Here is a 26,733-nt window from a genome sequence, read left to right on the forward strand (position 1 = left end):
AAATCATCAGACTACTTTGAGAAATTTCTTATTTTTAACAACCCTTGGAAAAGATAACTAGGTTACAATGACTTATGAACACTTCCTTGTATATTTCTAGCCAGATGCTATTTTTAAGTCACATAAAAGAAAATAATTCCAAATCTGATTTTTCTGATTTAAGAAAGTTGTAGACTACTTATTTAAGTATTTTTTCATCTTACTTTTTTCCTTTCTGAAATACCAGAGCTATTTTTAAAAGAACTTATAAATTTTAAGCACACAGGAGTAGAAGACAGAGCAGAACTACCAAACATACAGCAATGATGTTGGTCTTGTTAAGTAGAAGCATAAAAAAAGGGACAGAGATCATCTTTAAAAAAAAAATAATGCCAAATCCACACTATTATGCAAAATATCCAGAATACATAGCAGGCAGCACAGACTCACAATTTTGAGAAACAAATGGAAAGGAGCATTTCTGAAAATGCTAAATTCTTTAGTTTTCAGGACCCTTTAGAAAAACTTAAAATTCTATTATGTTCACTTCAATAAACTTCCTCATTCAGCTCTAAATCACATGCTTTATGTAGCTATAGAACTTTAACATTATTCCGTTAAGGATATTTTAAATAGATAAATTACAAAAAAAAGTAATGAATATTTGGTCTCTTTTGTAATAAATGTACAGTTGCTCACATGGACAGTACAGAGGACTTTATACTCTTTATACAGATAAAGCTTATAAAAAGCACATAGAAAAACTTTCCCAGCTAACTCAGGTGACTAATAAAAGAGATGCTGGATTCACCAATCATATATTTATTTCATCAGTAACGTACAAAATCCCTTAAGAGATACGGAGATCCTTCCCTCCTTTTTTTTTTTTTTAACTTCCTTTAGTTATAACTCACATGACCCAAAAGATGGAAAATCACTTACAATTCTCCCACAGCTATGCTTTCTAGATCCCAACACATTAAAAACGTGTTAAACATTTACATAGATTTGTTTACATGACAAGATTCTCAGTATTTTCTAAAAAGAAAAACAAGGATTAACAGAAACGTCCATGTTGAAAGCTCATTTATTTTCCAGTTTGAAGCCTATACCCTAAACGGACAAGCACTTTTCGTTCCACTGACACCTGTGAGGCACAGCTCATGACAACATCCTACTTCAGCTTCTGGAAAAAGTGCTGAGGACCAGAAGTGCACAGGGTCCCTTACCTGTGTGAGGTCTGGTCACAGCACTCTCGTACAGCGGGATGCCTTCACCCACGTTGTTAAATGCTTTCAGGGTGATCACATAGTGCGAGCTGGGATCTGAAGGAAAGAAACAAATAGAAACATTAAAAAAAAATTCCCACTACAGAATTTCAAAAGTTCACTGTGTATAATCTTAACTGCAGAGGAAGTCAGGAAAGATTTTTAAAACCTTGATGTGGGATTAGTTTGGGGTATGGGGAGACATGGAGATGCCAGTGTACAGAGCACAGGAAAACTGGCCGAGATCACCTTCCTGGAGTTGGTCCCAGGACTGACTGCTCTCGAATCCACTTCTGACTCCGACTCATCAGTGGGTTAGTGCTGCTACCGTACACTGAAGAGCATGGGTCAGAATGGATGAGTAAGATTTCCATGTGTTGGAGGCCCATGGGCGGAGCTTGGAATGAACAAACCCCTTTCCTTCTGAGAAAGAGGACAGGGACTGGAGTAGCCAAGCTAGAGAGATTGGAGATAAACTGTTTTCCGCGTGGGAAACACCACAGTAATCAGTGTTACTAAAGCTTCTGAAACTAGGGAGTAAAAGTTTGACAAGAAACAAGATATTTATAGACTCAAGGTAGCTCGCCTACAAGGTATTTTTTAATTATGAAGGAAAAAAAGTAAAAACCATGGTGGTGAAATGTGGAGACACCATTGTAACCAGTGATTAAAGTTACCACCACCAGCAACAGGCTCTCACGGCCCTCCTGCTCACACACTGGTGAGAACACACGTTTCCCTGCTGTTCCTTCCAGAAATGCACAAACCGAATACAAAGAGGAAATACTACAAAGTCTGAACTGAGGGACATGCTACAAAATAAAAGTGGGCCACACTTTCCAAAAATGTCATAGTCATAAAGGTTAAGAAAAGACCAAGAGAAAACTAATGAAACACAGTAACTAAATACAACATGGGATCCTGCACCAGAAAACAACGTTTTTCTTTTGTTATACATATTAATGAGGCCACTAGTGAAATGTAAATAAAGTCCACAAATATTGTCTCACAGTTAATTTGCTGGTTTTGATAACTGCACTGTGGTTACAGTTGAAAACGCGCTCATTTTTAGGAAACGCACATTAAAGTATTAGCGGGTAGAAGGGAATTATGTCTGCAACTTACTCTCAACTGGTTCTGAGAGAAAAACAGGTGCATACATAAGATAAAGCACGTGTGGTGAAATGCGAACCTCTGGGGAGTCTGAGTGAAGGACATACAAAAATTCTTTGCACTATTTTTTAAAGTTTTCTGTAAAAAAAGTATCATTACACAATAAAAAGTTAAAAAGAAAGAAATCACATGTGCAATTACGTCCTCTTAGCATACACACCCAGATTCTCGATGGTATAATAGCGCTGTTTATAGTCCACTTTTATGGTCTGGGCATGAGGACTACCAATGCCATAACCAATGGCATAACCTCTGACCACAATGTTCTGATTCTCCGGAGGCGTCCAGCTCACTACGATGCTGGTGACAAGTGGGCGGACGTGAAGAGAACTCGGCACTTCGGGAACGCGAGTTTCTGAGAAGGAAAGTAGAAAAGCAAGATGAAATCCAGGCCCACCTTCCTTTAGAACATTTCATCATCCTTGCAGAATGGTGTTCAGCCTCCTGACAAGTTACTGGTGGCCAAGTTTTTTCCATTATGCCCAATAATTCAAAGAGAATCTGTCTGTATAGTGAAGTATGACCCATGGTTTTATTGCAGTCTTAAGAAAACAAAACTCAAACAGCCTGAAATATAAGATGTTGCAGTAATTATTTGGGAGGGAAGACAAAGAGATTCAAGAACCTCTGTCCAATGGAAAAAAACAAATAAATTGTCTTTCAAAGTGTTACCCATTCTTCTTGGACCCACATAGATCCCCAAACTCTAGCAGGAGGAATGAGAAAGGCGTAACACCAACTAAATAAAAGCTTGCTGTCAAGAGGTGATCCAGGATCACATTACAGCAATGCTTTCAATTACTTACCCCCCTGAGTAACATGATAAGTCAGAAAATACAAAACCTTAGAACCACAAATTGATTTAAGAGATGGGAGAGTAAGAGTCTTTAAAAGGTGGCAATTTACAGTGTCTTTCAAATACATTATTACAAGACATACATTTCTACCTCAATTTAAAAAGTAGTAAACAAAGAATGAGAATAAGGACTCAGGCCTTTTGTCTTCCAGTGCAGCACCTGTCTCTGATAAAGGCACGTGCACACACCCATATGGAGTTACTGAAAAAACTAGCGAGGAAAAGGGCAAGGTGTCCAGGACGAAGGCAAAAGGAAACTGACGGAAATAAAGGCACAGTTTATATCATTTACCCTTACATTTCAGATCATCCATCTGCTCAGTGGCCTTGCTAAAAAAAAAAGCAGACTTAAAACACTTGTACATTTGTATCTGCTCTGTTTCTGCTTAAAGGGACAGTTCTTTAAAAGCCACTGTGAGAAAAAATACGCATTCCAGGAGACTTGCTGACAGCAGTACAATCCACTAACGTTCACAGTTCTAAGCCATATATACCCCAAATCTGTGGCTTTCCAGTCTGACTCATTTGACCAGTTGTCACCCGGCTGTGGCAGCCCTGCCGACTGCTGTTCTTACCATCTAGGTCGCTTTCAAAGGTTTCAGCAGACAGCCAGTCGGTAGCCGGGCCTGTACCATTGATGGTTAGAGCAGCCACTCGGAAGTTATATTCGGTCCCCCGATCAAGACCTGAGACCCAAATGAGAGAAAAGAGGCTGAAACAAGAGCTTTGGAAAAACAAAAAGATTAACAATCTCTCATGAAAGCAAATATCTCATCCGCCAACTTAGTACAAAGCTAGTATCTTGATACAATTTCAGCTGCAGTTAACACAGAACAGGCAACACGCAAGCGCAGCACAGAGGCACTCCCACCTCTCACGTGGAGGCTGGATTCCGCACAGCCCGAGAGGAAAACAGAATGAGCAAGGCTCCTAGGAGGCTGCAGATGGTTTTTTAAAGTGCCTGAAGGTACTCAGAGACCAAATGTAATCCCGTCATTTCATTACTAAGGAGGCTGAGGCCAGAGAGAGGCCAATGAGAATGAAAGAGTTGTAACAAAGGAACAAAGTCGGTGGGTCTCAGAAGACACCAGACTCTCCGTCCTCTGAGCCACCCTGTAACCACAGCAGAAAAATTTTAAACATCAAGCATGGCTTAGCAATCTCCTTCTCAACAGTTAACTCGTCCATAAGTACATAGTTAGTAAAAGAGGAGTAAATCCTTCCTACTGTGCAATCTTTCATACTTACTAGCAGCTAGTAAAGTACCTGATACACCCACTTATCAAAGGCAACACAGAGCCACGTGTCAGTCTGCCCGACAGAGGACAGCAACAGAGAACAACGCGGCCAGCCACTCACAGGCTCATGCTTCTGTTTTTTTTTATTGTGTACAAAGACACATAGAACCTACCATCTTAGCTATCTTCAAGTGTGCAGTTCACATGCATCCGTTTTTAGAGCACTTACGTACCCGATCCTGCGACAGGTCTTGTAAGGGGTCTGGAAAATTACCCTACCTCCCCATATCCAGATAACGGGGTCTCTGGCCAACAGCACAGCACAGCAACGCCACAGGGAGCGCTACTGCAAGAGGAGCTGGCCAGGAAGCAGGATGAGCCCCGCGCGGCACGTCTTCCTTCACAGGGTGAGAGGAGAGACGGGAGCTCTCTCCTAGTCTGAAAGAAGTCAATCCCACCTGTGATGCGAGGAGCACGCAGAAGAGCCGGCCAGGCACCAGGGCGCAGGTTTTCACTGTCACTGGCTCTCTCAGCTTTTAGAAACCTATGCCCATATGAAGGGGAGGCCCATTCCACTTTTCCCCCTGGATCTCGGTTCCACCAAGAACCTGGTCTTTGGGGACATAGAAACGTGACTGTGTCGAGCTTCTCTCATCCTTTCGAAGTCTAGCCAGGAGGGCAGCGACGTAAGGAAAGTTTCGAGCTCACCAAGGGTGATGAAACTCATTCTCAAGGCTTAGATAATAATAATAGCAAATAACTCCAATTCTCAGTCGTTCTCTTCTACCAGCTCTGCGAGGAAACCCCAGGACGCTGTGTTGGGGGATCTGCCTCTGTTCTCCCTAAGCACGGTTCCACTGTCCAAAGAGCAAAAGGCACTTCATCCCCTCCCACGCTTCTCCGGCAAAGCCAGCTTGCTCTGGGTGAGCCAAGTCCAGCTCCCCTACGTAAGGCAGGAAGGGGGGGATAACTGTCACCCACGTCAGAGAGGGATCAGGGTCCAGTTTTACCAGGTATGCTACTTGCTCCGTGGCACATAAAGGGAAAACTAGACAGAAGGAGCTACCCTGACAGAATTTTCTAAAACTGTGTCATGTTCACAGTAGCAAGAGTGATCCCTGCGTTGCTGTGGCTACTCACAAATGTTGTTTCAGGCCACACACAAGAGCGGTGTCGACACTGTAGAAATCATCTTATAGGCCTCTGCTGTCAACCCGATTGAGTAGACTCTGCTTACACAGCTCTGTCTTTTCTTTTCTTTTTTTTTTTTTTTCAGATTACGAAAGAGTGACATACACACATTCAAAAAAGAAAATATATATGGAGAATACAGAAAAAGCCAAGTAAGGGAATAAAACTCAAACACAATTTCACCACAGGTGGCAGAAGCTTTAAGAGTGTTTTCCACTAATTTTTACCAAGTCAGAAGTAGAACGAACTATTACACAAACAAAGCAAAAATGGTTCAAAAGAATTTGTAAGTCAACGGCCCAAAGCAGTCATCAGAACAGCGTAACTCAGCGTCTGAGAGACACCACCTCCGAGCCTCTGCCGATGTGCAAAGCAGCTCACCTTCAATCAGCTGTGACAGCTGTGTCCCAGTCACCAAGGTCTCGGTGACATCACTCTTTCGGGAGGCCTTTCGGTAGCGAATCTTGTAGCCAGTAATCTGCCCGTTTTGTGCGGCTGGAGGCGGTGGCTGCCAGTGGATCACAATACTCTGGGAAAGATAAGATTACAGGGAACAGGCTGAATGCATCAAGTCTTGGTCCTGTTTGTGTATTATTGCCCTGAAATCCCTGCGGAAGAGGAACAGCACAAAGGCAGCAGAGCGCTCAGGGTTTTACTCAAAAATCACTCCAAAAATACTTCTTAATTTTAAAACCCTCAAAGACCCAATGGGGAGCCAGTACATTCTGGGCACTTGATCTCCTGGGTATTTTGCCAGAATGAAGACACTGGGCAGAAGTCTCAGTGAAGTTTTCGAAGGAAAATATCAGGTCAGAGGCACATGGATTAGGGAGTAAACCACTGCTGGGTGTAAGGCTCTCCTCCACCTCCACTGCAGCAACGGTGAAATCAGGTAATTTCTGTCTAGAACTTTTCAAAGACAGGGCTGTTAATGAACAGCTGGTTGTTTCTTTCTTTTTTTTCTTTTTAACATTTTTTATTGAGCTATAATCATTTTACAATGTTGGAACAGCTGGTTGTTTATTAGAGGAAAAGGAGTCCCCAGGTACTTTTTTTAAAGGATGAAGTATCCTGGTCGTCTGTGCAGCCCAGGGGGGCCCTGGGTGGTACACGTGCCTTCAGTGGACAATGCGCCTGACCAGGAGGGACGGTTTCAGCAACGCAACCACCTGCCAGGCTCCTGCCTCTGATTCGCACTGGGCTCACCTCGAAGCACTAAGAGGCTATGGTATCGCAAACAACAACTTCCTTCTACCTTGTCACCAAGGTTCTGGACGGTTACGATCCAGAATGTCATGATTCCCCTAATAATGGCACTAGCTTCGCAGAAAGGCTAAAGTAATTTTGGTGTAGGAGAAAGGCAGCAGAGTTAGGCAGACTAAACTGAAGTCAGTCTCCAAGCCCAGCTTTACTGGCAAGTGTAACATCTGTCACTTCATTTCTTTCCTTGCTTGTAACTGTTCTGCTACAGAACCTCCTTCTCTGTAAGCCCTTCTGAGGCTCAACAGTCCATCGGTAAGAATGAACAACAGCAATATAAAGTTTTACCTTTGAGTTTCTTACTTCTAAAGACAGATTCTGCGGAGCAGCACTGGGAACTGGACAGGCAAAGAAAAGAGAAAACAAGTTTCAGTTACCCACGTATCACCCATCATGGGACTCTTCTTGGCCAGACTCTACACAAACGCGCATCTCACACCCCGAAAAGCAACCCGAAGGTCTAACCCCAGCAGCCGTGCCTGCATGTTGATAGCAGTATCTGGATAGGGTGTGGCCACGTTTGATTCATTTAAAATAACGCGACATATTCATGCACCTGCACCCACACCCAAGGCAGGCCGCACCTCTGGGAAGTCGGGTACTTATTTTACAGATATGACAGTGACTCCGAACTTTTCAAGACTCCAAATGCATTCTGAACCGATACTGTGCTCCTCTGAATACTCTTGGCAATAGCCTATCTTTACCTTGGGACACATTTTCCGGAAACAAGACTAATGAATACGGGAAGTGAATGAACTGGGTAATGTCATCATGAGTCCAAAAGGTGATGGACATAAGCCAATGAGCTTGGCTTTCTTGTGGGGTTCCTACACTGGTTCTGAAGGCAGTTCCCACGTAGAGCAGAGATGTTTAAGCAAGGGCAGCTCAGTACAGTGACCATCTGGCTTCCCAAGGCAGCTACAGTAGGGAACACTCATTCAGGTGTGAGAAGTTTGGGACTGCTGGTTAAAAAGACAGCTGTGTAACTTGAGTTTCTCACACATTAGAACACAAGATAGGGTATCTCAAAGTTTATGGTCCACACACCCGCCAGCACCTCCTTTCGTGGTAACTATAAGAAGCAAAGAAAACTTAAGTGAACCTGACTCATTTCCTCTCCAGTCACAAAATGCTGACTTGAGCGTTTCTCTCCTAACCCACCCATGGACACTTCTCCCTCCTGTTCTCTGACGTGTGGTGACCAGGCATATAACCAAGTGCCCCCTGTGCTACAGGCTTTTTGAGGACAGAGGTTTTTCCTTGTTCACTGCTGTATCCTGTGCTAATGACAAGGCACGTCGGGCCTCACCCAGAGATTCAGGCGCAGAGGGTCTGGAGAAGGACTGAGGCACCTGTGTTTTGAACAAAGTGCAGGGGTGGTTTCAGCCATCTCCCTGTGGAGGACCTGACCGTTGCAGGGGCACCAGCACAGCTGTTGTCGTCGTGTGTTTATCATCATGACCATCACCATCTTCGTCCTCCACCACCAGCTGAGGTGTGGTGCACACTCCTACACGGCAGACACTTTACAACAATTCTTCGAAGGAGTTTCTACGACTAGTCCCATTGTTATAAGTGAGAACTATAGATGTGGTTCAAGGCAGGTATTTTTTTCAGCTGGCGTAGGGACCAAGGTTCGTCTTGCTCCAGAGTGCTGCCCTGAAGCACCGTGCTGAGACACTCTCGGCTCCCACGCCAGGCACTGCAGTCAGCATGCCAGCCCCCTTAATGCAGGAAAAGCTGGCTCACGTGCAGATCAAAAAGCCTGCCTTAAACGTTTTCCCCCTTGGCTTTTCTTGAAAGCTTTAACCAATGGGCTTCTGTAGGTGGCTAAGCAAACTATAGTTTGTATTTATTTTCCCCAACTTTCTGTCAAGCTCACAGAAAAGAGCAGCAAGAATAATACAATGAACACCACACACTTTTCCCGGATTCACCAGTTGTTAACATTCTGCCACATCTGCTCCATCTCTCTCACTATATCCACACAGACACACTTCCCTGTCTGCATACTGCTTCCGAATCACTTGAGAGACAAGTGCAGCCATCATGAACCTCACTGCTAAACACTACAGCATGCATCTCCTGAGAACAAGGACATACTCCAACACAATGGTAACACAGTGACCACGTTCAAAACTCTGACATAACAATATTATCTAATATACCTAATAATCTAGTATTTAACTCTGCCTAACACCACACCAACCTAACATTCAGTGACTGTACCAAGAGTGTCCTTTACAGCTGTTTTTACTCCCAGATTCAGGAGCCAAAGATCATGCATGTTTAATTTTATTTCATGCGTCTTTAATTTCCTTTAATCTAGATCCTAGAATGATTCTCTTTTTTTTTCCTTCATGAGACTAATATTTTTTAAGAATTCAGGCCAGTTTATTTATTTACTTTTTTGCAGACTTTCCATCGATTTGGGTATGTCTGGTTGTTTCATCAGGATCAGGTTTGCAGGTAGCATTTTTGGCAGGGATACGACACAGGTGAGACAGGTGAAGTTACGTCTTTCTTGACGCATCACATCCCATGATGTCAGTTTGCTTCTGTATTAGTGATGTGGTATCTGACCACTTGCTTAAAGGAGTCAAACTACAGCCTCTAACGCAAAGGCTATATATATATATATACACACACACATACATTTTTTAGAAAAAGACATTTTTGTGACACTTGGATTTAGCTGAGTTTCAGGAAACAATACAAACACTTACTAAGTGCAGTGAACTGTTGTTTTCTGTTCTACCCTAGAAAGGTATTTTTTTAAAATGCTAGTCTTGACCTACTCAACCTCTCTGGCGAGATGTACTTTGAAAACCACTGCTTTAGGTCATGGGTATAAGCAAATAACTTAGAAATTCAGTCACAGGTGAGAAACAAACTGTCACAAAATACTGAGGAATCTAAAAGACCTCTCTGGCATGCAAATGTGATTGCTAAGTAGAGCAAAGCCAGCCTTCCAACAGACCTGGAACGGTCTGTGTTAGGAACAGGCAATAATATTTGTTCATAAAAAAGTACCTACCAAAAATAAAGACACTAAGAAGCTATTTAGTAGCACTGGTTCTGTGTGCTCTCACCAGATCTTTACTGCAAACCCAAAGTTGGCATATCTACCCTTCACATGTAAGGAGACACGCTCACACATGTGAAGTGACTTGACCAAAGTCACACAACCAGAACCGGATTTGAACTGAACCTTCTTGACTCAATCCCGTGACACTCCTACTACGCCACCAGGGCTCCCAGAGGAAGAAAGACTCACCATCTGAAAACGTTCTAACAGCAACATCTTGTGTGGAGACTCCAGGACCATGTTTATTGTAGGCCACCACTCGGAAACTATACTCTGTATATTTTTTCAACCCATTAATGGTGTGGGAGTGACTTGAAACATCAACATCCTTGAATAAAATAAAACACTTTATATACACACAACTCAAGCCAAATGAAATGCTGCAAAATAAAGAACTAATTATACAAATTCTATATTTGACACAATGCAGATTTTTTATCCCTTTTATAGAATGCTATTTAACAGTCAAAACGAATCCTAAACACTGGTAATTTACTGAAATATTGCTTGCTTAGTGACCCTTGCTGGCAAAAACTACAGAATAAATCTTGGTACCAAGAAATATAGTCAATTCTTCTTTTCCTATACATCTTTTTTTTCCTGTCAGATTTCTAGACAAGCAAGTACTGAGTTTTGGAAATACATTTCAACTCTACTATTCCGATCAATGCATTAAAAATAGCTTCATATGATACCTGTTCTCTATCAGTCCCTTTTTCCATGTAGTACAATTTGTAGTTCTGAATCTCCCCATTTCCAGACAGTGGTGTTTCCCAGGTGACAGTGACGGAAGTAGGTGAAGTCGCATATGCTCGGATGTTAGGTGCTGGGCCCGGGAGTTGAACTAGAAAGAGAATTTCAAAACAGAAAGATGTAAATGAAATTTACTGTACCCCCTCAGTGACCAGTCTCAGCGATAACATCACACTGGCCATGTTTTAAAAACAACTGAAAATAAAACAAGTGACTAGACGAAAGCGGTTTTAGGATAGTATCTAATTAAATGACTTCCCTCTTTATGACTCAAACCCAGAAATGATCTGTCAAGTCTCTCAAATTTATTAAAAAAAAAAAAAAAGCGAACATTGCAGAATTCTCATGGTTTCTAAGATCCTAGTCTTGCAGTGGGACTGCAGCACATAAAAGCAACAGTCACACACAGAGACGCTTCCATTGCCAGGCTGTGGGGATGCAATGAATGACGGACAGAGGCCTTGCCCACCAAGAACTGCCAGTCTAGAGGGAAGTCAGACACATAAATGGTTACAAAGAACGTCGTGAGTGCTAACAGCTTAGGTAATAATTTCTGTAATGAAAACAGCATCAAGAGAGTACACGCTTCTGCTTCTGTAAGCTTGGTGAAGACTTCCGGGGAGCAGGAAGAATGAAGTTTTCTCAGACACTAGCTTAGCGCAAATTATTCCAGTCAATGGAGATGACAGGTGAGAAGACAGTGTTTTGTGCTTCAAGCTGCAACAGAGAATGGATGTGGGAACAGAGAATGCTGCCATGGATGACAGGAGCCAGACAGTGGAGACCCTCCGAGGCCCTGCTAAGAGTCTGGGTTATCTCTTGTGGGTGTTAGCTAATTACTGAAAAGTTTGAGCAGGAACATGACAAGACATGACCAGATTTGCATTTAGAAAGAATATGTGAACCCACGCATGGAAGAAAAACACTAAAGGAACAAGACTAGACAAATAATAATTTAAAAAATAGCTCCTATTGACTGAATGCTTGCAGTCAGTCCAGCATTAAGTGCTTTACATGTATTTAAGTTACATCTTATTTAATCTTTGCACTATAAAGCAAATGAGACAGATACTATTATGATCCCTATTAACAGATGGGGCGGAGAGGTTAAGAAAGTCCCAGATGATAGGAAAGAGGGTGAGTGGTGGAGCCAAGAGTTAGGCAGTTTCTGGTTCTAAAACGTGGACTCAAAAAGACCAGTTAGGGGATTGTGACAGCAGCCTTCACGGGGTGTGTGTGACTGGAAGACTCCACAACTGGTTCACCGACTGCCTGCCCAGCTCTAAATCCCATGACAGCTCACATCCTTTTTTTCACAATATTCTTTTTGTCTGACTGACAGGTTCCAATCCCAAATGACACACAAATCCTGGGCAGTGGCTACGCCTCCACTCTGGTGGATGTTCTGTATCTGAAAACCATTTCTCTGGTGCTCAGGTGTCTGTAACAGACATCCATCAGATTGAAGGCAAGGGAAAAAAATTAACAAAATGTAAAACAAACTGGTTTTCTTAAGTAACAGCACCACAGCTTAAGATTAGTTTTGCTACCAACGTAGAGAAACCTGAATATGGTTATTCTGACAGTTGTTTGCTTTATTTAGTCATGAATCATGTTATTCACTTAATGTTAAGAGCATATTTTGTGCAGCCTGACAGGTGGGATTTGTCACACTTCTGCTGCTACGGAAAACTTTCCTCTAACTTTTTAAGGGGAAGGAAAACAGAACAAATTCCCTTGAAATCACTTTCAATATATTCATTGGCTAAACATAGGCAAATATGATCCTAAAAAAGGCGCTAATAAATTCTTTTCATATGTACAGAGGCATAAAAAAATGGGAAAAATTTTAAGTTCGTTTGTAAAGCTAAAAATGTAAAATATTTTCCAAGGGCTGACTCCAACACTTACGCCTCCCCTCAACAGGCTGAATACCTCCAGACAAAATGCAAATCTCTCTCCATTAACTCCTCTTTTGCCAAAACATGTTACCAGTAGCTCTCCATCCCTAAAACACCCTCACCAGAACCTGCTGTCCCTTCCCTCTTATATTCTTTAGTTACTTTCTTTTAATCAAACTCCCCGAACGGACGACTGTGTGGCCTCCTTTCCTTGTGATGACAGAACATCACACCATTGCCTCTGGTACCAGACTAAGCTCCTTGGGGCCAGAAGTCAAGTCTTACTCATCTTACGTCTTGGCCGCCTCGTACAGCAGGAATGGCACATGGCAGGCACTTAGTAAATCTCATCTTTCATCTCTAAACTGACAATGCCCCGTTTGTCCAATGGTTCTCAACCGTTCTACTGGTAAGTTCTGAAGTGACAATGAAAGCCATATGCTTTTTCCCCCCATAAATATTTTTATGTATCTTCAGAAGATTTGTAGCCCCAGGATGGAACCCTTGCACTGAATCAAATCCAGTGGTCTTTTCCATTTGTATCGTGATTCATCTTGCATGTGCATTATTTGATCCTATTTTGGGGATTTGGGTCAAGCATCCTCCCTCCCCAGGAACACCTGCTTTAAGTCAAATGCTTCAAGGCCAACCTTCAGTCTCACCCTTTCCTAGGAACCTGACTTGCTTGACCTTTTACAGTAACTGTTCTTTGTTCTCTCTCATGAATGATGCCCGCACACAAAAGGTAATGGGGGAAAACTGAGCTTGAAATAGATTGTTTCTGCTCTTCTCTAAACACAGGACCTGTGAAATTCAACGTCCTTTCCCTGTAGTGAGAACACAAGACCTTCCTTAAACCAACCCTGTGACACTCTGATGGCCCTCCTGTTCCTGCCTGGGTTTGACTCCTGATCTTTAAGCTTTTATCGCCAAAATGATCAGTGGCCTCCTGTCCTGACTGCTCATTCTTTAGGGGGAGAATTCCTATCTTGTTCACCCCTTGCCTCTCTAATAGCTTGTGTCGTGTCTGGATGAGGAGGTCCTCCACAGCTGTTTGACGGGTGATTGGCTGCAGCTTGAGACAGTCAAGTTCCACAGCTTCTTGACTTTGCTTAGTCCACCCATCAGGTAGAGTCTCTGAATTATTTCCAGAGTTTCACTGGGAAATTCATCTAATCTGTTTAGTTCCCTGGTCAGTAGCTTCCATAAATGTAACTCACATGCCCCCTAGCTGAAGTAAAAATTTTTGTTACTGGAAGTCTGTTAACACAGAAAAACTAGTGCAGTTAACAGTAAAAGAAAAACTGGGAGGAAAAACAGTGGTTTGTGAAAAGATGGTAAAATTTAGAAGAAATCCTCATTGGAAAAGCATTAATTCTGATTTGGTTGTTTCTTATAATTTCTGGCCCATAGTTTTTACAACCCAAATTTAAGGCATAGAAGACATTTATAAAATAAATCAATTTGGCACTCATTTCAGTTGGAGAAAATCTTAAGAAATGTAACTGAGAATAATATTATCTAGCCCCAAAGACCACAGATCCAAAGGAAAGCTTTGAAGAGATTCTCAAGAGTGTGGTCTGTATAAAGATCAGGGCAATCCCGCTGACAAAAACTGTTAAATACCTACTTTGCTTGTGAGGCACTGCATGAGACAGGGTGGGGAAGATAAGGATGACAAAGGTTTCTCTGCCATAAAACTAATGAGTTATATTCATAGAAAGTGACAATGTGCCTCAGACTTGTAGAGACACAATATTAGATGAGTTCAGAGGGAAGGTTCTAGAAGGCGTCTGAGCGAACTCTCACAAAGGATCGGTGAAATCCAAGCATCCGTCAGCAGAATTATGTTGTCTTACACTATTTGCTGCTATTAGGTGAGAACTGCTTTGCTCTCGGGCAACTGTTCGTAAGGCCACGTAGGTGGCGCCTCGAGGGCGCGCAGCCCCCCCTCCACCCCCCCCACCCCCCCCGGGCGGCGGCGGACTCACCCTCAGGCTGCGTTTCTACGCGAAGCGGCGCTGAACTCTCTCCGGGGCCGTGCCTGTTCTGAGCCGTAACTCTGAAGACGTACACAGTCGCTGGCATCAGGTTTTGAATGGTTACCTGCATCTCTCCTGGGCGAGTGGTGTTCTCAACACGTTCCCTTTGGATAAAGAGGGGTTGGGAAAGAAGCAGCATGGATTAGGGATATTTCTAGAATGTGCAGTTTCATTTTCATCGCAATGCCTATAGATACCACACGACATCAAAACGTTAACAAATTTAAGTCAAATTAACTCTCAGAAAAGGAATTTGGGTGGGGGTGGAACAGTGCACAGGCTGCGGACACTGGCAATGCCACACGTGTCTGGCAAGTCACTGACGTTCTTGCTTAAACGCTACTGACATTGCTGCATCTAATCACAACTTCCTTTCAGAAGACACAGACAAGGGTCTTCTCGGTGCCATCTCAAATGGGCAGCTGCTCACTAATTCTGGACGCTTTAGGAATCACTGAGTTTTAAGTGGTGATTCTCAGGAAGACAAACAGAAGGTGATTACAGGTATGATCCAATTTCCACAGAAAGTATCTAAGAATGCTGTGTATCTTTTGGATAAAAGACTCTCAATAAAAAGAAAATTAAAGATGATCACTTTTAAAACTGGGGACAAAACATTAAAAATTTAAATGAATCCAGTCTATAAAATAAGCTAATCATGACTTTGATTTTTTGTAATTTCTTAAAACAAATACTCTTTTTGAATGATTTTCTAAAACTAATACAAAGTGTTTAACAAATCTTATACAAACAGCACAAATTAATCTAGTTAGTGGTCTAGTGTTATGAGATGAAAACATAAAAACAGTAATCCAGGGTTTTTAAAAAAGGCAGTTTCCAGGCTCTATTTTGGGGGTCTATGTTTCCACATTTGGGTCTGTAATTATGCTCAGTCTACTGTAATATAAATCATACAAATCACTATAATAAAAATCAGATTATATTTGTTTTCAACAAATATTGTCACGGAAAATGCTTGTTTTAGACAAATAGCAGGCCTTTAAGAACTACCAATTATGTGAGGAAAGATTAACATCTACCTTGAGAGAGTAATAAAAGGGCCCAAAACTACTCTGTGTAAAAAATTACTTGAAATTACCTAATCATCTGTTGAACTAAAGTTCTTAACTTTAAAATACTGGTATTTTTTTTCTGAAAAAAATCACGAAAATTAAAATTTGTTTAGTTTCACATGACCATATGCCAGTTTGTCTGACTGCAGGTGAACATTTCCATTTCAGAGATTTAAGTGTTCAATAGTTTTCTATAGTTTTTTAAACTACCTTATTTTATTTTTAAAAAACCCAAACCAACCAAGCAGTGCCCACTTTGTATTGACAGAGGTTGTCTGTCTACAGCCAGGTCCGCTGGGAAGGCGCTGCTCGGTGGCACTGGAGGTGTCACACACAGCACTCCCTCGGGCTGCAGCTCTAAGGCACGAGATTTAGGAGGCGGGGATCAACCGACTTCCCACGCTGCGAGGTTTCCGACATAAACAAAACGCTCCGTCTAAAAGGAAGTGTGGCGGCTTGCACCTCACTAAGCTGAAAGCTCCACACCAGAGCACAGATCAGGCCTGTTCCGCTCGCTGTACGTGGAAGCTTAAACAAGCTCTCTCTGAGAAAGACGGGGGGGGGGGTACTATTTCACTTCAGACGGAAGTGAAAGTGCGTCGCTCACACCCGAGCACTAAGAGGCACCAGCAGAAGCCCCCACCCCCACCCCACCCCGGGAAGCAGCATCACAAATGTGCGCTGAGCGAAGGGACGGAGAGCGGCCTTCTGATGTGTGAAGCTCACATGTAATGACATCATGCGGATCTTTTTGTTTCTTCCTATGTAAAAGAAGAAAAAACTGGGAGGCATGAGTGAAGGGAACTGAAAACCTAGAACAAATTTCTACAGAAGCATTAGCGTAAGAAAAAACCCAGTAGTCGGCCGGGTTCCCCAAGATGAAACATCTGGCACCTGAAAGGGCCTCTAACACTGCACTGGCCTGAGGTCCCCGAACCAAGTGTCTGTCTTAGAAAAAACCTTCTGACTTCAGGAAAGATCCAGGCTGAGTTATAAAGGACAGTACTCATATGTGTGTGAGGTTACGATGGAACTTAGGTCAGAATGTGTCAGCTAAGAGTCAAAAGAGGAAGAGGAAGGTACACTTCATACTAAGACCGTGCTGGGCCAGAAGTCAGGAGCCCCAGTTCTAACTCTGGGAACACTGCGAGCTTGCCAGGGGACCGTGGGCAAGTCACTAATTATTTCTCGGCTTCAGTTTCTTCAAGTATTAAATAAAAGAATGAGACCAGGGTGGCAAACTTTTTCTTAAAGGGTTTGATAGTAAGTATTTACAGGCCAAGATGCAAAATGGAAAACATTACCCACTGTCTAAACAGTTAAAAGCCCCAGTATAGAAGCAGTCCCTCAGAGTGATCGGGACCGGGGTGTCATCCCGGGCTCGAAGGCGTTTGAGTCCTCAGAAATGTCCGCCAAATAAAACAGAACTCTCAAAAAAACAAAAAAAAAATCCTGGCATAACTTTACAGCTGACTACTGACCCTTCATACCTGTGGTTCTGCATCTGGGAATTCAACGAGCTGTGGATGGTATAGTCCTGTCCTATGTATTTACTGAGAAAAATTCACAGGTGAGTGGACCCATGCAGTTCAAACCCGTACTGATCAAGGGTCAACTGCAGTTATTTATACAACCTATTACAATATGACCGTTTGAACATGTAAAAATTATTCTTAGCTCCTGGGCCTAAGAAGTCTGATTTGGCCCAGGGTCTACAGTTCGCCAACTCCTGGATTAGACTAACAGATACATAAGGCTTTGTCCAACTCTAAAATGCTGTTTATTTTTGGAATAACTTACTCTGTACTCTCCATTTAATGGCTAATAGAAAATACTGCTGTTTATATTATGGGCACTGAAAAAAAGGTGAACACTTCATAGGTGAAATGGCAGGGGACGGACCCTGTGGAATTTCAGGAGACTGGGCTACCCAATAGAATTGCATAGCTCAGGACCAGGGTACATAGTGCCACCTGGTGGTTGAATCCTCAAACACAGGGAGTAGAGGAATTTGTAAATGCGGGTGGTGGTGTACTGAGCTGTTAAGAAAATTTATTACCTCCACTTTTTAGATGAAAAAAATGTAAGCTTATAAAGGTTAAATAAATTTTGTTTCTAAAACAAGTTACAGGGCTCTAGTCTTTGATTTAGTGTTATTTCTACTCCTTCATCGCTTCTATTCAGAAATCATATTCTCAAAGTAATGAAGTGACAGAAATTTTTAGTCTCCAAGAATCTTCCTTTGAAATATTCCCCAGATTTGGTCTGTCTGCTCCGAGTCACTGCTCTCATCTTCATCCGGGCCTGCCACATGCCCAGGTCAACGTAACTCTTACCTGATTTGTCTCCTGGCTCCATTCCTCCTCCCCCCTCACCTCGTGTAATGCTCTCAAATACTGCGAATAAAAGCTGTTTAATAAAACCACAGTGTGCACCTGCTCAGGAGTGTGAAGTGGTCCCTTCTTAACTGATTACGTCCAAATTCTTACTGATATTCCAACATTTGCCTTCAAACTTTCACTTTATTATAATCTCTTACTAAATTTCTACCAGAAACTCTGAGCCAGTTAGGTTAGCTGTCTTCCTTTCCCAGCCTTCTAACAACGGACACAAATCAACCAGGCTCCTCCTCACATCTCCTCATACACATGTGTCTTGTCCTCCTGCTCCTGCCAATTTATCTGTACTTTTTCCAATTCCAACTTCACTGATTAAGCATCACTGCTTATTTCAACCCATGATTCATTAATAAGTGATACACATTCATTAAAAACAAATGGATATGGGGGAGGGCACAGCTCAAGTGTTAGAGCACATGCTGAGCGTGTACAAGGGTCCTGGTTTCGATCCCCAGTACCTCCTCTAAAAATAAGTATGTAAACCTAATTACCTCCTCCCACACACACACACAAAAATGGATACATAGTTAAAAAAAAAAAAAAAGTCCTAGTTTGTCTCCCTCCTTAAAATCTGCCCCACCTGAGACCTAGCTGCGGCAACACCCTAGGTCCCTCCTCTTTAGGCTTTCTCGGCCTCGGCACTGCTGAGATTCGGGGCAGGATAATTCTTTGTGGTAGTGGGGGTGCGATCCTGTACACTGTAAGGATGTTTATCAGCATCTCTGCCTTCTACTCCCTAGATGGCAGTAAGCATCCCCTGCCATCTCAGTTGTGATAACCAAAAACGTCACCAGACACTGTCAAACGTCTAATGGGAGATGGGGGATAAAACTGTCCCTGGCTGAGAATCACTGGTCTAGGCGTTTATATACACATCAAACTACACAGATATAAGTCGTTTTAAAAATTCCTCATCATACTTCCTATGGATATACATGCGTTAATCATACGCCCATTTCTCCAAAGGACATTTACTTTGTATCCCTTTTTCATTCTTACAAACAATGCTCAATAAACATTTCTATGCGCATCCTATGCGTATGTGTATCTGTATATCTACAGGACACCTAGAAATGCAACTGCTGGACTGAAGGAGATCTGCATTAAAAAGATTTTTTAAAAGTCTGTCAAATCACCTTCTCCAAAGGCTCCTCTAATCATACTGCCACCAAGAGCCTAGAGTGGATTTGATCTCAGCATTTAACTCACTTGACACTGGGTATCATCAACTTAAAATTTTTGCCAGCCTGACTATTTTTAGCGTATGTGCTGCCAAAGCAAGCACTTTTGCCAGCCTTCCATGTGAAATACGGTAACTCAACATTTTGTACTTCCAAGGTTGCTAGTGATGGTGGAAACTTTTTTTTTTAAACTTTAATGGGCTTTCCACTAACTTCTGTGAATTACCCACTTGTACCATTTGCCTCTTGGGGTATCTTTTACTTCTGATTTTTAGGAGTTCTTTATATAGATTGGGTATCAATATGACCTTTTTAAAATGTTACCAGTTGCTATCAGTTGATAATCTTATTTCATTTATTAGGTTTTCTCACATGGACTTTTGCAGTTATATAATAAACTCTGTCAATTTCTCCTATATGGCTTCTGAATTTTCTGTCTTCCTTTAAAAGGCATTTCATATGCAAATGATAAAGATGGTTTCTGTATTTTCTTCTAATACATTTACAAGTTTTAAAAATCTCTCTTGATACAGCTATTATATTTGTGGTTATACGTAAGACAGTAATATAACTTTAATTCTTTCCACTAAATGAGGTTAATTATCTCAAAATGATTTCTTGAATATTATTTCTCCACTGATGAAATTAATTTATTCATTTAACAACTATTTATTTAGTGCTACTTGTCTGCTAGGCTCTGCTCCAGGTGATGGTGAAACTCTACTGAACAAGGCAAACACAATAAATGTGTTAATAAAAAGAGAAAATTTCAGAGTGTTACGTGTTCTGAAAAAACAACATGAAACAAAAGCTCCAAATAAAACAGGGTGGTATGACACAGGGGTGTCCTGGTAAGTGTTTAACCATTGGCCCAGGTTTGCAGCCCTTGTCACTGTAAATACTCCCACCACAGTCAGTTTTGAGCTACGACGTCATGTCGTCGGGTTTGCAAAGTTTCCTGAAAATTGAACAGTCGGCTTGGGAACAAACCACCAATTGACCCCGTGTGTCACAGTGACCAAGGGGTTTGGATGGGAGAGCAGCCATGGAAGACCTGGGGAGGGATCATCTGAGGATGATGGACAAGAAGCCAGACAGTTATTTGGGAGGGAAACACAGTTCTGGTAGAAGCAACAAGAGCAAAGGCCCTGTGGTAGACAGAAGCTTGCTTCTGAGGAATTACTCCATGCTTTTTCCCTTCTGTGGAATCCCATGAAATCTGCAAGGAGCTCTGAAAGTCTCCTGGAAACATTTTAACACAGGTACTGCTTGGAGGTAACATCTTGCCCTTCTGCATTTAGAACTATGTTTCCTTATCTTCATCATCCCCAAAACATCCAGCCCAGTGTTCAGATGAGCATTCCATTACCCTGGGAGCAGCTCCAACTATCTGGCTCAAATTACGTCACTCAGACAGCTCAAGAGCATTAAACCAAGCAGTCTCGATTAAGGTGCCTGTGCTCGCTGAACCTGCCAGCCTGGTATTAAATACAAATACATATCAAATGTAAACACCTGAGTAGGAACACAAGCTTCATTTCATGGGCTAGGTTAGGGCCCTAACCAAAACGGGTGTTTCAGCCTTCTGACTTAGGTGTGAAGTAGCAGCACAATGAAGGAATCTACTCAACATGTCAGGAAGACACAGTTAGCAAGCTAGCACGGTACCCCCCAAAGAATTTATAATCTGGTTGGGAAAACAACACAAACACACATAAAATAACAGACGAGCAATGACTGAGGTAGCATCAGTTCATGTGTCTTCACAAGTAAGTGCCAAGACTAGCGGCACAAACACACGCACGAGAGAAAAGCTGTGTGGGCCGAAAAAGGTGGAGGAAGATTTATGAGGGCTTCATGGGGCTTAACGTGGGCCAAGAGAGATTAGCTGAATTTAGCTGAGAAAGGGGGACGCTGGAAGTGACCAAAGAGAACACACCGGGGAAAAAGGCTGCGTAGTGACAGGAATTTGACTGGTTCCACCAGAAAGCGAGTTAAACGGGGGTGGGTGGGAAGGAAAATAAGGCTGCAGAGCTAACATAAACGTAGACTGTGGAGGAAAGCAGCCTGGTGACTCTGGAAAATCTCCAAAAGCACTGGAGAGGCAACGTGAGTTCCTGGAAGAGGTGGAGATGGAGAGGAATTTAATAAAAATGCTGTTTTAGGACAATGAGTCACTAAGTACTCTTATGTTATCAAGAAGACCCCCGCCCCCAGCTCAGCAGCCCGCACTGCGTCAGGGCCCCGGGCTCAGCAGCCCGCACTGTGTCAGGACGCAGGAAGGTCTTCATTAAAGGGATTTTAACATCTACCTTAATTTCTCTAGAATTTGAAAGTTCTAAGTAAGGCATATTCTACAGGTTGTGCCTGACTCAGTCTTATGAAAAAAAGGTGGCCCTGGTCACATGACAATTCCTCCACCCAAACAGCTCTACGGGCCCTCTCCCCACGTCATCCTGGAAAGGCAGGAAAGAGCCACAGGACTGCAGGCTGGGTGGGAATTCAATTTTAATGACCTAAAACTAGAAAAGATGCATCTCAGTGATCATATTTCCTGGACTGAGAGTTGGTACAGACTCTGCACAGCCGAGAGCCAGGGTGGGCAGGACTGCGCTCGGGCGGACAAGATGCAACCGACCGGCCCAGACCTCCGAGCACTTACCTAGCAGCCCCCTCCTTGGCGTAGAAGACGGAGTAGGTGAGGCTGTCCCCAGGCGGGTCTGACGCAGGTGTCCGCCACGTCAATTTGATGAAGCGGGTAGAGACCAGGGAGGCCACGACGTCCCGCGGGGCTGAGGGCAGTGGTCCCGCCGCGGCTGGTGCTAGATGGTCAGTAGTGGCACTGGTCAGTGAAGTGGGAGGCAATGTTGGGATGGCAACATCTTGTCATGTGCAAACATTGGGGAATGACAGGCAAACCACGACGGTTTTAAAAAAGAGAACAGAAAAAACAGAAAACAAAAAAATAAACAAAACCACGATGGGAAAGAAAATAAAATGAGTGAACATAAAAAAGGCCATTAAACTGAAGGCTAACATGCAGGCCAGGGGTAACTACTGAAAACTAATGGGCACTATTCAAGACACACCACTGCAGAGCACGCAGGCTTTCTGGTCACTACAATGGTTGTGGGCGAGGGACAGGGAGGTGACAGCTGAGAATAAAACATCTCACAGAAGGACACTGGAGCACCCAAGGCATTCTCCTTAATTCTGAGATCAGCATGCAACATCTGCCAAACTTCGCACATTAAAGATTCACACATACAGTAAAACCGCAGCATCTTCTTCCACTCGATAAAAACATGAAATAACTTGTGTGGCACGGATGTGCCTAGCTTCCCAACATAGGCCCCAGGCTTTCGTGACCTCACTGCAGGGCTGGGTGTGCCCTAGCTCTGCAGGAGACTTGAGAGCCACTTCCTCCCCTGGAGTCTCAAAGTGAAGTCCGCTCTCTGTATTCGGCAATAACCCAGGGAGTCTGACAACCTTCCTCACCTTGCTAAGTTATAGTCCATCTGCCATCTTATCAATTCATTTGACTACGAAAGCATAAAATCACGAATCAAAAATTCCAAAGCCACCACGATACAGTGCTTGGGCAGTGCATCCATTGGCTACAGCCCTCCCCGCAGCGCGGTATGCCACGGCGGCCTGCAGACCTCGGGCAGGATGGCACAGGTGAAGCCACGGCGAGCCAAAGCCCTGCTCGTCTCAGAAGCCTCCGTTTGTATGCCTGGACTCGGTCCACTCTGCTGTTAGAAGTCCACTCCTGAAACGAACCTAAAATTTCCTTCACCGTGGAGATCACTCGTTTGCTCTCACAGTTTTAACTGAAGGCATTCATTAGAACTGTGTCATAACCCTAATGGGGAAATTGGTAGAAGAGCGAGAGGCAGAGAGGAAGACGTGACAATTCTGGACCCAGCGCTCAATGAAATGGCAGACGACAACCTCCTGAAAACGTCTATGAACTGCACGCAGAGAGCCTTTAAAGCGAGGCGGCCTAAACAGACAGGCCAGAGAGCAGGAGTTCTCCGAGGCAGGGGCAGGGGAGGACGCAGGTACGCCTCCAGGCGGCTGCCACGTATCGAGCGCGTTCTACAAGGCGCTCTGGCTTCAGTCCTTACAGCTGCATGAAACAGGCACTATCGTTATCTCTCCACCTTACACGTGGGGACCAGCACTTCAAGGGGCTAAATCACTTGTCCCAGGTCACACAGACAAGCAGTGGTGAAGTGTTAAATCCAACCTTGGTTTTCAGTTTAAGAGGCCTCTGGATTTAGCCAACCGGAGTTCTGGGCCGGCCGTGCCACTCGGGAGCAGCGGCAGTCAGCATGCCATCTGTTCCTGTCGGTCCCCCCCACCACGCCCCTGCCCCCGCCCCAGGTCCCACGGAGGCACCGCAAAGGGCCCCGGGTGGGCCGGCCCAGGCAGTAGGTGTTACAGGAGAAAAATCCTGAGCTTGTGGGATTCACTACTTTGACAGCAAGGGAAAGCAAGCCCCAGACAAAGAACAGGCCTGCGGTGGGCAGCTAACTTAATCGCCGTGGTCGGAGACACACTGTGTACAGCTTCAGTCTTTTAAAATGTACTGAGACCTGTCTGGTGCCTCAGCGTAATCTACCCTGGTGATTTCTTCCATATGTGCTTGAAAATAGCCTGTATCTGCAGTCGCTGGTAGAGAGTCTATGATGGCAGCGACGCCAAGCTGGCTGACAGGCTTGTCCTAGCCTTCTGTACTCTAACTTCTTCTAATTGTTTCATCAGTTTTTGAGAGTAGGATACTGAATTCCCCCACTGTTATCACTGATCTTGTACTTCTTCTTTGAATATAACAATTATAAATGCATATACGTCTAACAACAGCACCCCAAAAAATGCGAATTGAAAGAAACCTGGGAAAACCTCAAACACATGGAAATCAACCAACTCTACTCCTAAATAACCCAAGGGCCAAAGAAGAAATCACAAGAAAAAAGTTTTTTTAATATTTTTAACTGAATGAAAACACAACATATTAAAAATGAAGGGATGCGGTCAAAGCAGTGCTCAGGGGGAGATTTAAATGCCTTTATCAGGAGAGAAGGCTCACATGAATTACCTAAGCGTCTACCTTCCTGAAGAGCACAGATCTCCAGTGTTTCCACACACACACGGGAGAAGTCACTACGTGAGGTGGTGTCTGTGTTATTTGACTTAACTGTTGGAATCTTTTCACAATGTATACATATATAAAATCATCACGTTTTACACTTTAAATACATTACCATTTATTTGTCAATTATAGCCCAATAAAGCTGGGAAAAAATAAATTAAATTTTATTAAAAAAACTATGAGACTAAGAAATTGAGAGGACGTAAGTTACCAAAATCAAGAACCAAAGAGGGTTCCAACCCTATGGATACGAAATGCTACCAACCCTATAGATACTAAAAAATCATAAGGGAATATTTATGCCAATACATCAGACAAGTTAGAGGAAACAGAAAAATTCCCAGAAGGACAAAAATGACCAACCCTACTCTAGAAAAAATACAAAACCTGGACAGAACTATGATAAATAGAGAAGTTTAGTTAGTAAATAAAGTCTTCCTACAAAGAAAAGTTCAAGCCCAGATGACTTCACTGGTGAAAGCTGCCGAATACTTCAAAAAAGAAATCATAAAAATCCTTCACAAGTCTTTCAGAGAGAAAGGAGACACATAGCTCATTCTGTGAGGCTAGTACTGCTAGGGTATAAACGCCAGACAAAGACACCACATGAAGAGAAAACCAGAGGTCAACACCCCTCATGGAAACAGACAAAAAAGTCCTTAAAAATGTTTAAAAACCGTATTTGGTAACATAGTCAAAGGATTACAAACCATGATATGGTCAAGCAGGATTTATCACAGGAATTCAAGACTAGTTTAACATTCAAAAGCCAACGTAATACACCATATTAAGAGAAAAAAAGCTGATCTTCTCAATAGATGGAGAAAAAGCATGTGACAAAATCAAACGCCTTATTCATGATTAAAATCTCAACAAATTAGGAACAGAAGTAAACTTCCTCCATCTAAAATCCTACAGTGAACATTCTATTCAATGGTAAAAGATTATATGCTTTTCCCCCCCCGGTCGGAAACAAGACAAGGATGTTAACTTTTCATTTCTTATGTTAAGCATTGTACCAGAAGTCTTAGCCAGTGCAAGAAGGTGAGAAAAAGTAAATAAAAATTTAAAAGGAAAAAGTAATACTGTTTTTATTTGTAATTAATAATTAAGTGTGTAGAAAACTCTAATGAATCTACCCAAAAAAGCTATTAAAACAAGTAAGTTCAGCATGGTCACAGGGTACAGGTCAATACACATAAACCAACTCTGTTTCTATATACTAAGAATGAACAATCCAGAAGTGAAATTAAGAAAACAGCTCCATTCGCAACAGCATCAAAAAGAATAAAATATTTAAGAATAAATTTAACAAAAGAAGTGTAAGATTTGTACCCTGAAAACTAACTCATTGCTGAGAGAAATTTTTAAAAATCTAAATATATAAAGATCTAAATGAAAAGAAGAGCTAAATAAATAGATGTTCGTGGATGAGCAGACAATGTTATTAAGATGATAGGCTGCTCCTAAAATTTAATAGGAATGACCTGCAGAAACTAGAATATCCAGAACAATCCTGAAAAATTAGAAAAGGTTGGGGGACTTTCATTACCCAGTTTCAAAACTTACTATCAAAAAAATAAACAACCCAATTACAAAATGGGCAGAAGACTTTAACAGACATTTTTCCAAAGAAGACATACAGATGGCCGACAGGCACATGAAAAGATGCTCAACATCACTAATTATTAGAGAAATGTAAACCAAAACAGCAATGACGTCTAAATGGCCAAACCTGTCTAAATGGCCATCATCAAAAAGTCTAAGAATAACAAACGTTGAAGAGTATGTGGAGAAAAGGGAACCCTAGTACACTGCTGGTAGAAATGTAACTTGGTGCACCCACTATGAAATACAGTATGAAGGTTCCTCAAAAAACTAAAAATAGTGGGGGAGGGTATAGCTCAAGTGGTAGAGCACATGCTTATTAGCATGCACAAGGTCCTGGGTTCAATCCCCAGTGCTTCCTCTAAAAATAAGTAAGTAAACCTAATTACCACCCCCACCAAAAAAAACACCCCCACCAAAAACAAACAAATAAACAAACTAACTAACTAAAAATAGAACCACCATATAATCTAGCAATTCCACTCCTCGGTATATACCTGGGAAAAATGAAAACACTAATTTGAAAAGATACATGCACCCCAATGTTCATAGCAGCACTATC

The 26,733-nt window shown here is 42.6% G+C and overlaps 1 protein-coding gene across 9 annotated transcripts in view; it reads right to left on the minus strand.

Annotated features, from left to right (window-relative positions):
* NEO1 (neogenin 1) overlaps positions 1 to 26,733 on the minus strand; it is a 158,089-nt gene that overhangs the window by 27,659 nt on the left and 103,697 nt on the right. For 6 of the 9 annotated variants that reach the window (XM_064480726.1, XM_064480724.1, XM_064480719.1 and 3 more), the window contains exons 8-16: positions 22,068 to 22,287; positions 14,702 to 14,856; positions 10,752 to 10,900; positions 10,246 to 10,384; positions 7,254 to 7,303; positions 6,087 to 6,234; positions 3,852 to 3,962; positions 2,581 to 2,775; positions 1,209 to 1,304 (exon numbers count right to left, since the gene is read on the minus strand). In XM_064480726.1, the coding sequence (XP_064336796.1) occupies positions 1,209 to 1,304; positions 2,581 to 2,775; positions 3,852 to 3,962; positions 6,087 to 6,234; positions 7,254 to 7,303; positions 10,246 to 10,384; positions 10,752 to 10,900; positions 14,702 to 14,856; positions 22,068 to 22,287 (1,263 nt within the window). The remainder of the gene's footprint in view (positions 1 to 1,208; positions 1,305 to 2,580; positions 2,776 to 3,851; positions 3,963 to 6,086; positions 6,235 to 7,253; positions 7,304 to 10,245; positions 10,385 to 10,751; positions 10,901 to 14,701; positions 14,857 to 22,067; positions 22,288 to 26,733) is intronic. The other 3 variants (XM_064480725.1, XM_031440958.2, XM_064480723.1) reach the window with 1 other exon arrangement.

This window comes from Camelus dromedarius, chromosome 29, assembly GCF_036321535.1.
Source record: "Camelus dromedarius isolate mCamDro1 chromosome 29, mCamDro1.pat, whole genome shotgun sequence".
Taxonomy (NCBI): Eukaryota; Metazoa; Chordata; class Mammalia; order Artiodactyla; family Camelidae; genus Camelus; species Camelus dromedarius.